The 13185-nt window shown below is 44.4% G+C and overlaps 1 protein-coding gene and 1 long non-coding RNA gene across 7 annotated transcripts in view; one reads left to right on the forward strand and one right to left on the reverse strand.

Annotated features, from left to right (window-relative positions):
* The window catches only part of LOC310660487, a 330629-nt gene that overhangs the window by 106097 nt on the left and 211347 nt on the right, over positions 1-13185 (reverse strand). The window lies entirely within an intron of this gene.
* Positions 1-13185, forward strand: part of OSBPL10 (oxysterol binding protein like 10) — a 74578-nt gene that overhangs the window by 56856 nt on the left and 4537 nt on the right. For 4 of the 6 annotated variants that reach the window (XM_083404830.1, XM_083404831.1, XM_083404832.1 and 1 more), the window contains 3 exons: positions 6205-6679; positions 11680-11866; positions 12981-13163. In XM_083404830.1, coding sequence (XP_083260956.1) covers positions 6205-6679; positions 11680-11866; positions 12981-13163 — 845 coding nt within the window. Of the gene's footprint in view, positions 1-6204; positions 6680-11679; positions 11867-12980; positions 13164-13185 lie in introns of those variants that run through there. The other 2 variants (XR_014503341.1, XM_083404833.1) reach the window with 2 other exon arrangements.

The raw sequence follows: 13185 nt of genomic DNA on the forward strand, positions 1-13185 counted from the left end.
ATTATTTAATTTTAATCATTCTTTTTATAACATGGTAGAAAACAAAATTGCCTCTAATAGTTGTCAAACACAGTACACCGGTGAGACGGCTAATATACAAGTGTCCGCACTTTTGGGGAAATGTTCCACATCCCTATATGTAAATAATGAAGAGTATTTAGCCTGTGAGATATAGCAGGAGTACTGCAAAAAGCTCTCATTATATTGGGTTGTCGTCTTGAGTGTATGTCGTTTTTCCGAACATGGGAAGGTCAAAAAACCACTGACTTTGATTGGTGTCGTAACCCAATACACCTAGAGAGTACTTTCCTGAATAATGCATGAAAAGAAAATGGTTTCTCAGTTTGACCTCGTAGACCAAATGAAAGTATAAAGGGCAGCTGAAGCAGAGGCATTAGTGAAATATGTGTTTTCCCTGTGAATTAAATGTATTGGCAATCATGGAACAGAATATTATTAAATATTCATTTGCATGTTTGAGGACATTGTGGAGAACTTTTCAGTCAGAATGGTTATCTAAGGATGATGCTAGATTGAATAAATATGGCTAAGTGAAATTGTTTTAGAATTCTCTTCCTTGGTAACGATGGAAGGATCTGTGTTGTATTTTAGAAAAATATTTATTGGGTTTCAGCATTTTGGGTACATAGCCGAAATAAAAAGGGAAGAAACAATATTGGACAGATAACAGGGGGTTAGAGAGGGAAACGCCAACCTCTGTATTCTCATCTGTTCAGAAGCACTGAAACTAAATTTCACATTCTTTACACATCAGTAATCAGATCCATTTGGGTTCATTCTGCGACCTGATTGATCTTTGGAGATTTCTTTCTCTTTTTTTTGGAAACCCTAATCATTTAGTAAATATAGCAGAGTTCAGAGCTGAGTATCCCAAGCGTTAAAGCTCATCGTGTGACATCTGTGTTGATTTTAGTCACTGCGCTGTTGAATTCTAGGCTTTATACAGTTTTGTCTAAGCATATCCACTTTGGATCAAATTGTGCAATGAATGCTGTAATCTTGGCCAAGGGAAGGAAGTCTGCAGTTTTGAAATGCAGCCTTCCATCTCCCAGTGCCAGTGGGGGACTGGAAGCAAGGTGTACCTCGCATCTTCCCATCAGCAGTGGCGACAACCGCGATGAGACAGGGAGCCTGGGAAGCCTTGTCTAGGTCACCCATCTGCTCATTTGCTTTGTCTTCTCTCTCATGTGGGGCTTCCCACTTGAATGTGTCTCCTAGTTCTTTAAGAATCCAAAGTTAAACGCAATTCAAAATGCTGTGAAGTTGGTGGTACAATTCTCAGTTGCAGGTGAGTTATGGAAAGGTACCTACCGTTAGCTAGTCAATGAGGAGGGGTTTTTATTGGGACAGGTAAAAGGGGTTCATTCTCCTCTGGTTGCTAGGTGTGCCCTGCATCTGTTCCTTGTTTACCAAGATCCTTGAGCTCTTATGATTAAGGGCAGTACATATATAAATATAATAAATCATCACCACCACCACCTTACAGTTTTGGTAGAGTCCACCTGCATTGGGTCTGGTCCTTCTTTATTTGCTACGCCACTTATATTTTGGGGAGGGAAGCTCTTAACACATTCACCGTGCATTCCTACCCGTGCTTACTCAAATGTAAATCCCATTGTGTATAGTGGTGTTTAGGACTGCAGTCTTGGCATCAGATAATAGCCTGCTTTATATTTTGGGATTTTCTAATAGCTAAACCCAACTATGGAATTTGTTCCCGCAAGTTGTTGTGATGACCACCAACTTGAATGGTTTGAAAGGAGATTTGGACAAGCTGATGGAAGATAAGGCTGTCTTCTACATTTCGCAAGCAGCATGCCCTTTAATATCATTGGGTGATGATCACAAGTGGGGAGGGAGCTTTTGCACCCGTGACCCGTGGTTTCTCACAAGCAACTGATTGGCCACTGTGGGAGCAGAACCAAGTGGAACTGGGCTGCTCTTGCTTTCATTCATTCGTCCTTCTTTACCTTTGTGTATTATGAAAAAGCAGTTATATTTTAAAGATCAAAAGCTGTGTCAGGCCTTAAAGGTAAAGGTAAAGGGACCCCTGACCATTAGGTCCAGTCGTGACCGACTCTGGGGTTGCGGCGCTCATCTCGCTTTATTGGCCGAGGGAGCTGGCATACAGCTTCTGGGTCATGTGGCCAGCATGACTAAGTCGCTTCTGGTGAATCAGAGCAGCATACGGAAATGCCGTTTCCTTCCCAGTGGAGCGGCACCTATTTATCTACTTGCACTTTGATGTGCTTTTGAACTGCTAGGTTGGCAGGAGCAGGGACCGAGCAACGGGAGCTCACCCCGTCATGGGGATTTGAACCGCCGACCTTCTGATTGGCAAGTCTTAGGCTCTGTGGTTTAAACCACAGCGCCACCCGCGTCCCTGTGTCAGGCCTTACTTTTACCTATAAAAGCATCACCTCTGGGTATCCTGATAGTCACAGGAGCATGCCGGTTCAGTCATCACACAGTTCAAAGATGGAGCGAACTCTTGATTAGCAAAAACATGACCTCTACAGACTTGGTTGAGTGTCAGGCCTAATGAGCAGAGCAGCTCATTCCCGGTGGTCTTCCCCCACGAAAATCAGTTGCCGAGACTGAAAGTCCCCGCTCCTCAACCGGACTTTCCCCAAGTAATCGGAGACTGTGCTTGTCATAGGAGGAGGGTGTGACACCTGTGCCTCTGACTCTTGGCCTCCTTCCTCCCATTCACTTGCTTCAGCTTCTGCCTCTGATTTTGAACTTCTCTCTGTCACAGACTCTCCCTGCTCACTAAGCCCTGTTACCTCTTCAGCTTCTGACACTTCCTCTTCCCAGGCTTCTCCCTCTTCTCCTCTGACCACTCACTGTTGTCCCACCACCACTCTCCGGGCTCTGAGTCTTCTCCCCCTGGGGGTTCCTCGGCTGCTTGCTCCCACCACTCTTCTGCGTCCAACCAGCCCGTAACACTGATGCTGATGTGAGATTAATAGCTTTTAGTTATTACAGAAGAGGTGCCACTTTTTAAGTAAAAATGAATCACTTGCTGTTTTACTTGTATAAACCACCTTTTATGTAACCTAAATGCTGGTACCTGCAATCTCAGGGTCTTTTCCTTATTAAACTTGAAATTGCAACGTGGGTGCAGACTTGGCCAGAGAGCTCCTCTGCAGAAAACTTAATGGCATTTTGCTCCTGACGGACTTGCTCATTATGTAAGCTCGTATGCTCTTCCAAAAGTAGGATCACTTTGCATGCCCCCCCCCCCCAGTAAATAAAGATTGTTGGTAGTGGCCCCCAGACACATGCAATTTTGGCTCTGTTCTCTCTGTAAGTCAATATTAGCCCTGAGTGTTGCACAGGTGTTAAAGAGGAATGTAGCCGAGTTTCCTTTTGAAAGGGCTTTATTACGCTGGCAGCCTTCCCAAATTCAAGCATCGCTGGTGGGGTGGGGAGGGCCAGTTCTGTATTGGATTTGCAGATGACTTTTCTGTTTGTCTAAATCGGCCTGCAGCAAACTTTTTGAAGCTTCCTTGTTCCTTAGCCTTTTCAGTGCAACAAATATTGCATATATTGTTGTTGAAAATAAAAATACACAGCTATTCTTGCAGCATGCTTACAGCTGCTATTTCTGTCCATTAATAGACAGAGCAGTTTGGCAAACAGTATCATCAATCACACACATGGCCGTTGGGTAGTCAGATAAGTTCGGCAATGCTGGGCATTATTCCAGAGCTGATGCTTATGCTCCTTTCTCTCCCCAGCTATTACTATTCCATTTTCACGGGCAGCCCTGCCAAATCCCAGGCATCTGCTTACCAGAAATTGATATTGTAGATGTGCAGATTCTCTCCCCCCCCGCCCTGCCCCGGCCACATGCTGCTTCTTGTCTCCATGCTGCATCTGGCCTGGAAGTCTACAAAATAGCATTTGTCCCTTGTTATACACTGTCTCTCTCTCTCTCTCTCTGTGCGTGTGTGTTAGAATAGGGAATTATTTGGGTAAATTTTACTTCTTCAAGGTAAAGGGACCCCTGACCATTAGGTCCAGTCGCGGACGACTGGGGTTGCAGCACTCATCTCGCTTTACTGGCCGAGGGAGCCGACGTACAGCTGACTGGAGGTCATGTGGCCAGCATGACTAAGCCGCTTCTGGCAAACCAGAGCAGCGCACGGAAACGCCGTTTACCTTCCCGCTGGAGCAGTACCTATTTATCTGCTTGTACCTTGATGTGCTTTCAAACTGCTAGGTTGGCAGGAGCAGGGACCGAGCAACGGGAGCTCACCCTGTTGTGGGGATTCGAACTGCCAACCTTCTGATTGGCAAGCCCTAGGCGCTGTGGTTTAGCCCACAGCGCCACCCGCCACTTCTTAGGTTGTGCTAATATTCACTGATCGAATGACACATGTTGACTTCAATAGTGCTTCAGTAACCTTCTAAACCTATTTATCCAGAGACAACAGCAGAGTGAGCAGGAAAAATGGGCGGTACTAAGAGTAATGACAGCACTATATCAGCAGGTCTCTGAAAAGGAGATTATTTGTAAAGACGAATATTTGTATCCATGCTTAGACCAGGTACAGCTGTGATGCATAACCATGGTTTAGGTATACAAATCAAGCTGCTGGGTTGCATGCTTTTTCCCTTCTGTCCCTTCTCTTCTCCTGGCTCTTTTGTGCCATTGCTTTGGATTAGAAATTGCCAATTATACTTAGTGCCATTCTTAAAACTCCAGAATCACGCTGTAAACCCTGAAGCATGGCTGAGGATGGGGGTAGAGTAACTTTGTGCCCATGCTCCTACAGACTGCTCCATATGTCTCAACCCTGATTTAGTGTCCTTATGTCTAGTGCAGATGTAAGAATGGCAAATTATGATAATGTGTTTTGAGAAGGCAGAAGCAAACATCTAGTTATTTCCACCATTGTTGGCTTTGGCCCCGTGGAGACTGAGGTTCAGATTAATGCTGAACCATAAAGACGCAGAGAGAGAACTCTGTGTTTCCATCTGTGCAACTGAAATATTAATGTGGACAGGTTTGTTGTAAGGTCTGGATCAATCAAATAAGGTGCCCTGCGCTGCATATTAAAGTGCAGTGGAAGTTGTACTACTGGCAGTGTGGATTGAATGAAAATCTTCTCCATCTCTACTTTTGTAACATCCCTAAAGGAGAATATTGCACGCTTCCACTAGCAGTCCCTGTATATGATGATGTGGCCATATCACGCTTTAAAGACTCAGTTGTTTAAAACATTGCTTTTACCTAGGACTGTTTGTGCCATTGCTAGCTTTGGTGCTTTTTAAAGCATTTGATTTAAATTTAGTGTTGTATTCTGGGCTTAATGTTTTTTTAATGGTTCATTCTGGTTCGTTGGCATAGAATTGCTCATTGTTACGGCGATTTGCATGCTGTAAGCCACCTAGAGAGGGTCTGACCTGGAAAGACAGCCTATAAATACTTTCAAAAAGAAATAACGCCAATCCTCAACTGGCAAAGACAAAATTAAGGTGGGATCAGAAACATTCAACTAGATGAAGCCCCATGTCAGTTTTGGAGAGGCATTAAGAGCGCCATCATTACAAAACACCTGCTCTTTGGCACAGCTGAAGCATTACATGCCAACACTAGAGAGCGGTGGAAAATTAATGTGAAACAGTGTGTGCTTATAATCAGGTTTGTTTTACTTACGAGTGGAATCCTGGGCAACGCTTTCGCCTCGCTCTGATTTGAAATGTGTCAGAACTACCGGTGTCCAGATACAGATTTCTTTGTGCCACCCACATCCAGCCTGCCAGCTGCCAAAGTTGGCACGTCGCTAGTAGAACTCCATTAACTTGAACCAAACTGATGTACCACTTTCTGTAAACAAGGAACGCTGTCAGGGAACAATTGGCTCACTTATTAGCTAAGCAGAGCAAGACAACGAAAGAGTCCAGGCAGTTTGAATAGCGTGACCTTGTGAGGCCACCGAGGACTCTGGCGAAATAGATAGTGACTTGTAGAATTGACCAAAGCAATGAGTGTTGCCTTCATTCATTATTTGCACTTCTCAGTCCTCAGAGCGAGCTCTCTGGCAGTGCGAGGGAAAAAGCACGTTTATTCTGGCACAGGAAGTTTTGCAGCTGCCTTAACTGTTTATTCCTCCCTGTTGCAGTCATGGAAAATATATATGATTATTTGCTTTTCCCCTCCACTCGATACAGGTAGTTCTTCCAACCTTTATTTTGGAGAAGAGGTCGCTGCTGGAGATGTACGCAAACTTCCTAGCCCACCCCGACCTGTTTTTGACAGTTTCGTCCGGAAGCACCCCTGAGGAAAGAATAATTTACTTTGTGGAGTATTACTTAACAGCCTTTCACGAAGGCCGGAAAGGAGCCGTTGCCAAGAAGCCCTACAACCCAATTATTGGAGAAACTTTCCATTGTTCTTGGGATGTGCCTAAAGACAAAGTGAAGCAGACGAGAACTAGCTCTCCCTCTCCAAGCCCCAAGGGCAAGGCGCCGTCGCCACCACCGGAAAACTACAAGCTGCGGTTTGTAGCTGAACAGGTATCCCATCACCCACCAGTCTCCTGCTTTTACTGCGAGTGCAAGGAGAAGAAGATGTGCGCAAATGTTCATGTATGGACCAAAAGCAAGTTCATGGGGATGTCTATAGGTGTTTCTATGGTAGGTGAAGGTAAGACATACCGCAAATATACAATATATATTACAGCAGGCTTGCTTATCGCACAGGATTTTAGGAAGCATTGAAGATAAGTCCCGCATCCCTCAAAACAAACAAACCCTGAAATCTACCATCCTCCATTAAGAAACATAGGTAAAGGGACCCCTGACCATTAGGTCCAGTCATGGCCGACTCTGGGGTTACGGCGCTCATCTTGCTTTACTGGCCGAGGGAGCTGGCGTACAGCTTCCGGGTCATGTGGCCAGCATGACTAAGCCGCTTCTGGCGAACCAGAGCAGCGCACGGAAACGCCGTTTACCTTCCCGCCGGAGTGGTACCTATTTATCTACTTGCCCTTTGACATGCTTTCGAACTGCTAGGTTGGCAGGAGCAGGAGCAATGGCAGCTCACCCCGTTGTGGGGATTCGAACTGCTGACCTTCTGATCAGCAAGTCCTAGGCTCTGTGGTTTAACCCACAGTGTCACCCACGTCCCCATTAAGAAACATACTTCTGAGTAATAGCAGCAAATCACTTTATGTACTTTTCAGTCTCTGGACACTAGAACAAAACTAGTGGAAATGTCCCTTATATAAGCTTTTCAGGAGTCCCAACAATTTAACATGTGGTCACAGAATCATAGAATTGTATAGCTAAAAGGGACCATGAGGGTCATCTAGTCCAACCCCCTGCAGTGCAGGAATATTTTGCCCCATGTGGGGCTCAAACCCACAACCTTGAGATTAAGAGTCTCATGCTCCAGCAACAGAGCTATATCTCTGGATCTTCATATTCCTCCCCAACTGACTTATTGGCCCGAATATAAGCCCACCCCCATTCCAACCGTGAAAAGTTAAAGTGTGGCTTAAATTCGCCACCTTACAAAAATTGGCTTTTACGATATCGCTGCTGAAACAGACATGCGTTAAAACGGAACAAAAAATGTTTTATTGCCAATTTGTGAGCTTGAGACTGTTGTGCAATTAATTCTAATGCCATTCATTGCTTTCCCCGTATTTTACAGTGCAGTATTGATTTTTTATTTGCATTTATGGTGCTACGAACAGGTGTTTAACCCACTTACAGGTCCTCTCTAGTACCTGTACGATTTTCTTCAACATTTTCCGTTTACATGTATGAGTGCCTGCAGAATTGTAGCAATTGAATAGCAATTTGCGATTTTAGCGGTTGTACGGTAACTTTTGCAGGCTTGCCAGATCAAAGGCTTAAATTGGCTCGGAGTTACAATTCTACCAACCACAGCAATTTTCAACCTGTAACCCAATTTTAAGGGAGCGGCTTATATTTGGGTATTGTCCTTTTTCCTCCCTGCCCCCCTGAATTTTAAAGGTGCAGCTTCTTTGCTATTGCGGCTTATATTCGGGCCAATACGGTACGTACCCCAGGCTTTGCAACACACCTTGGCTGTGAGAAAACCCCACATTCCTGGCTTTGATTTTCATATATTTGTTTCAAATACATATTAAACATATTCTTATAATATTAGTAAATATGGCATACTCAGATTACCCGTTAAAAGCACATAGCGCAAACATACTAATGGAAAGATAACACAAGTTGTAAATCACTGCTTCTCATTTTTGGTTCCTGGCAGACATAATAGCCTAGGAATACGTCTTGAGCTTTGGGTCGTAACATGGTTTTAAACATTGGTTCTTGCTCACTGTGTATTACTTCTTACAGTACAGTTGTCTTTGCTCAGTCTCGTCTTAAGAATTGTGGGCCTTTTCTCGCCTCTCCTATCTGATGTCATTCAGATGTTAAAAGGATCCCTAACCATTAGGTCCAGTCATGACCGACTCTGGGGTTGCGGTGCTCATCTCGCTTTATTGGCCGAGGGAGCTGGCGTACAGCTTCTGGGACATGTGGCCAGCATGACTACGCCGCTTCTGGCGAACCAGAGCAGCGCACGGAAACCTTCCCGCTGGAGTGGTACCTATTTATCTACTTGCACTTTGACGTGCTTTCGAACTGCTAGGTTGGCAGGAGCAGGGACCGAGCAACGGGAGCTCACCCCGTCACGGGGATTCGAACCGCTGACCTTCTGATTGGCAAGTCCTAGGCTCTGTGGTTTAACCCACAGCGCCACCCGTGTCCCAATTCATATGTTGCTGAACCATAACTACCATAATTCCTGACCATTAATGGTGTTGGCTGGGGTTGATGGGAGCTGGAGTTCAACAATATTTGGAGAGAAATACATTGGAAAAGACTGATATAAAGAATGTTGGAATAATGGGTTAATCTGCTACTGCTTCCAGGCCAAGACTGCCAAAAAGGAAAAAACACACACAAAACATGCTGATTGGAAGTTAGTATATGAGACATTCTTTATGGCGAGCCTCCCCAAGTTGAGAAATTAATTTCACACTGGGAAGTATGAATTTTCTCATCTCTTCTCTCCTTGGGAATGTGTGAAAGAAGCCTTCTTTTTGAATTCAGGGGGAAAGCCTTCATGTCCTTATTTGCTAGGATAGCAGTGTATACAATTAGACTGTCACGATCTTAAGCTCATTGGAAACAAGCAGTTTGGAATAAATTACCGTATTTTTCGCTCTATAAGACGCACCAGACCACAAGACGCACCTAGTTTTGGGAGGAGGAAAACAAGAAAAAAAATATTCTGAATCTCAGAAGCCAGAACAGCAAGCGGGATCGCTGCGCAGTGAAAGCAGCAATCCCTCTTGCTGTTCTGGCTTCTGGGATAGCTGCGCAGACTGCATTCACTCCATAAGACGCACACACATTTCCCCTTACTTTTTAGGAGGGAAAAAGTGAGTCTTATAGAGCAAAAAATAAGGTGTTAGTGTCTTCCCAGGTGGGACCAGTCTCTCTGCTTGCTTATAGGTGGGGAGTGACCATGCTTCTATTCTGCACAGCTTTTAACGGTTTTTAATATGTGAAAGTTTGATTCCGTTCCTCCTGGTTGTAAGTTGCTTCCTGCTTCGTTCTTAATCTGGGTTTGTTGAATTTCAGTTTTAATGTTTGCATGCAGCTTTTTTTTGTGGGGCGGCGGCGTCCCTGCTAGGATTGAAGAGAAATACTCATGTGATGATGGCGTTCCATCATATGACTATGTGCTGCTCACAGTTATTTTCGTTCTGCAAATCAGTGTAGCTGCTGGTTGTCGTAAGTGACTGAAATTGTGGCCTAAGCGAGTACCATGTGATTGAAAAATAAGAGATGTGCGTGAGGACCCTTCTCTTGTAGGAAACCACTTAAGACTGCTGATGTCTTCCACAACCATTCATTGCATGAATCTGAACAGAATCGAAAGGGAATGTTGATTCTGACTCCTTATGACTTTGTCACCAACTCTTTAATTGGTTTCCCAAACTTAGGTCTCCAGCGGTTTGGGGGACTACACTTCCCATCATCCCTGACCACTGGTCCTGCTAGCTAGGGATGATGGGAGTTATAGTCTAAAAAAAGAACTGCAGACCCATGGTTTTTGACCTACAGCATCACCTTGTTTATTTTATTGATGTGACCTGCAGAAAACATGTTGCTCAAAAGTATGGGGTCAAAGAGGGAAAAAACCCAATATATCCCAATTTAAAACCCAATTTAGCAGTATATATAATGGATGCTTGTAGAGAGCTTTCCTTGTCTCACATAAGCAATGACGATAACATGGACCTGCTTCAGATTTTCTGCTAGGCAATTTGGAAGCATTTGTTCACATTAAATGCCTAAATCAAGAATGCTGGGACTATATCACAGAACACATGTCCAGCTCAAATCTGTGTTTTTATTTTTGTGTGTGTGCTGAATGTATTTATCAATTCATACTGTTAGTTCTAGATAATGGTAACCGATGGTGGATGCAGTTTAAGGGTCTCTTGGTTTGCCTACTCAAGACTTGAGTCTTGCCTGCAGCTTTCTCCAGAAGGCAGGCATCTGTTTGGACACCATGAGGATGATGAGCTAGATGGGTCTTTGGTGATATCCAGAAGGCTCCTCTTGGGTTTTAAAATATTGTTTTAGGGGAGCCTTGTTAGATGCACTGCCAGGCTACCTGCAGTTGGTATCACTTTGCCATGTTAGGCACCTCATATTCAAGACAAGGTAGCACCTGACATTTTGGCTGAATCTAAGCAAATAGGTCATTCTCATGGTGGGACTTCCACTGCATGTAGGCTGCTTATTCCAAGCTGGCAGGAAGTGGGATCAGTGGCGTAGCGTGGGTTGTCAGCACCCGGGGCAAGGCAAGTAATTTGCGCCCCCGAACCTGGGGGCAAGGCAAGTAATTTGCGCCCTCCTCCGCTGCACTGTCTCTCCCCTAGATAGTCCCTCGCTCTCTCTCCGCACCGCACGCCTGGCACCCTCCCCTCCACAGTGGGCGGCAACCCGGCTGCTCGGATCGGATTCGCATAGCCAGCACTGCAGTGAGAGAGAGTGAGTGAGCCAGGTAGGGGCAGAGAGCTGCGAGTGCGAGCGCCCCCCCCCCAGATGTTGCGCCCGGTGCGGCCGGCCCCCCCTGCACCCCCACGCTACGCCACTGAGTGGGATAGATACGTTATTTTATCAAATTTTCAGGAGAGCGACTTTAGAAGTTAGGCCGTTTTCTCTTTGGGGGGTGGAATATAACAGAACTAATTTTTTTTTAAGCTTGCAGCTATGTTGAGCATGGAGACCAGATTGGATTGCTTGAATGGCTTCACCAGTCATGTCTGGTTTTCGTTTTAAATTTTGTAGCCTTTTAAAACCAAATCACCCCAAGAAAAGGAGGATTTTTACAAAAGGGCAGTTGCAAAAAGAAAAGAAAAAAGCATCGTATTCTTGGTGGAGATTGTTCCTGTTATATCAGTCTTGGTGTTTCTCCTCCCCTTCAAGGAAAATAAAAATAACTGACACTTACTATAAACTATGTTGCTTCTTTTCAGTACCAGGTAAACAGTGACCATCCTTCTGGAAAGAATATTGTCAAATTCTCAGTGCTGAAAAGTATTTCTCTCCATCCCCACCCCTCATTTATGCCCCCATCCATAGGTATTCTTTATCTGCTGGAACATGGGGAGGAATATGTGTTCACGCTGCCTTGTGCCTATGCTCGCTCCATTCTTACCGTTCCTTGGGTGGAGCTGGGAGGTAAAGTCAGCATTCTCTGTGCCAAGAGTGGCTATTCGGCTACAGTCACATTCCACACCAAGCCTTTCTATGGGGGAAAAGTACACAGGTACTGAATCTGCTCTTTCGCATACTTTTCTTTTTCTTTTTAAAAGATTTCTTTGTGAAAAATAAAATAAAATACTAAGACAAGCAGTATTAACTGCCAAACTGCTTACTGTTTATAATGCTGCAGTTGCTAGTGATTTTATACTACTTTAGAAATGTGCTTTGCCAGCAATGTCCTGTATGCTTTCATAAGAAGAACAACAACACGTGCTCGTATTTGAGGCTGTTCCATTTCCTGCAGCTTAAAGAACTGAAGGAGACTCCCAGGCACTAAGTGTCTTGAATCCATATCACCATCAGGACTGGGAGATACCTGGTTTTCAACATCACGATCTGTCACTAGCTAAACATTGTGATATACCAATACATCACAGTTTCTGAAATAAGGATGTGGAACTGTGTAGAAGTGAACAGCAGGGCTGGGTGATATCTGGTTTTTCCAGCATCGTGATATAATCAAGTAAATATCGCAACATATCGCTATCGTTTGAAATAAGGGAGGAGAGCGTTGGCTGGCTGCACAGTTTTTCCTGCATCGTGATTTTTGCATAGTGCATGCGCACACACATACATCATGATTCACAATTACCAGGTTGAAAATTGTGAGACCGGTATCACGATATGGACTTCAAATTAGTTTTGGGTGATATATTGATATATCGTCCAACCCTAATCACCATATTCTAACTCTGGGTGCTGTTGAAATGTGAAGCACCAACCACAGGGAAGTAATTCAGGTGAAAAGAAAGGACATTGTGCAAGAACAGGATAGTTCTTTAGTGTGCCCCCTCTTTTTTAAAAAAAAAATATCCAGGCTAAGCTAAGAGCCGCAATACATCTGCATAGAGCAATGGTCCCTGGTATTTTGTTTGTAATGGAGACATCAAGTTTATGAGAATGTGGTCAATACATAATGAATGTAGCTTCTTGATTGCTCTCCAGCTCAGAAATGTCTCTGAATTGTTCTTGCTGCTGTTTTTCTAAAAAACAAAATGATTATTCTTGGCCTCCTTTTCTGAGTTTGAGTCCAGTGGAAATATTTGCTGTGCATGCAAGTGATCTCCTTTCTGGACTCACCTGTGTCTTAATCTCCATATGTTATCGTTTTGATGTAGGGTTACAGCTGAGGTGAAGCATAACCCCACCAACACCATAGTGTGTAAAGCACAAGGGGAGTGGAACGGCACGCTGGAGTTTACGTACAGCAACGGAGAAACCAAAATCATCGACACCACCAAGCTACCCGTCATCCGCAAGAAGATCAGACCGATAGCAAAACAAGGTCCATTTGAATCAAGGTGAGGATCCTTTTGCAAAACC

This window comes from Podarcis tiliguerta, assembly GCF_965153285.1.
Source record: "Podarcis tiliguerta genome assembly, chromosome: 12".
Lineage (NCBI taxonomy): Eukaryota > Metazoa > Chordata > Lepidosauria > Squamata > Lacertidae > Podarcis > Podarcis tiliguerta.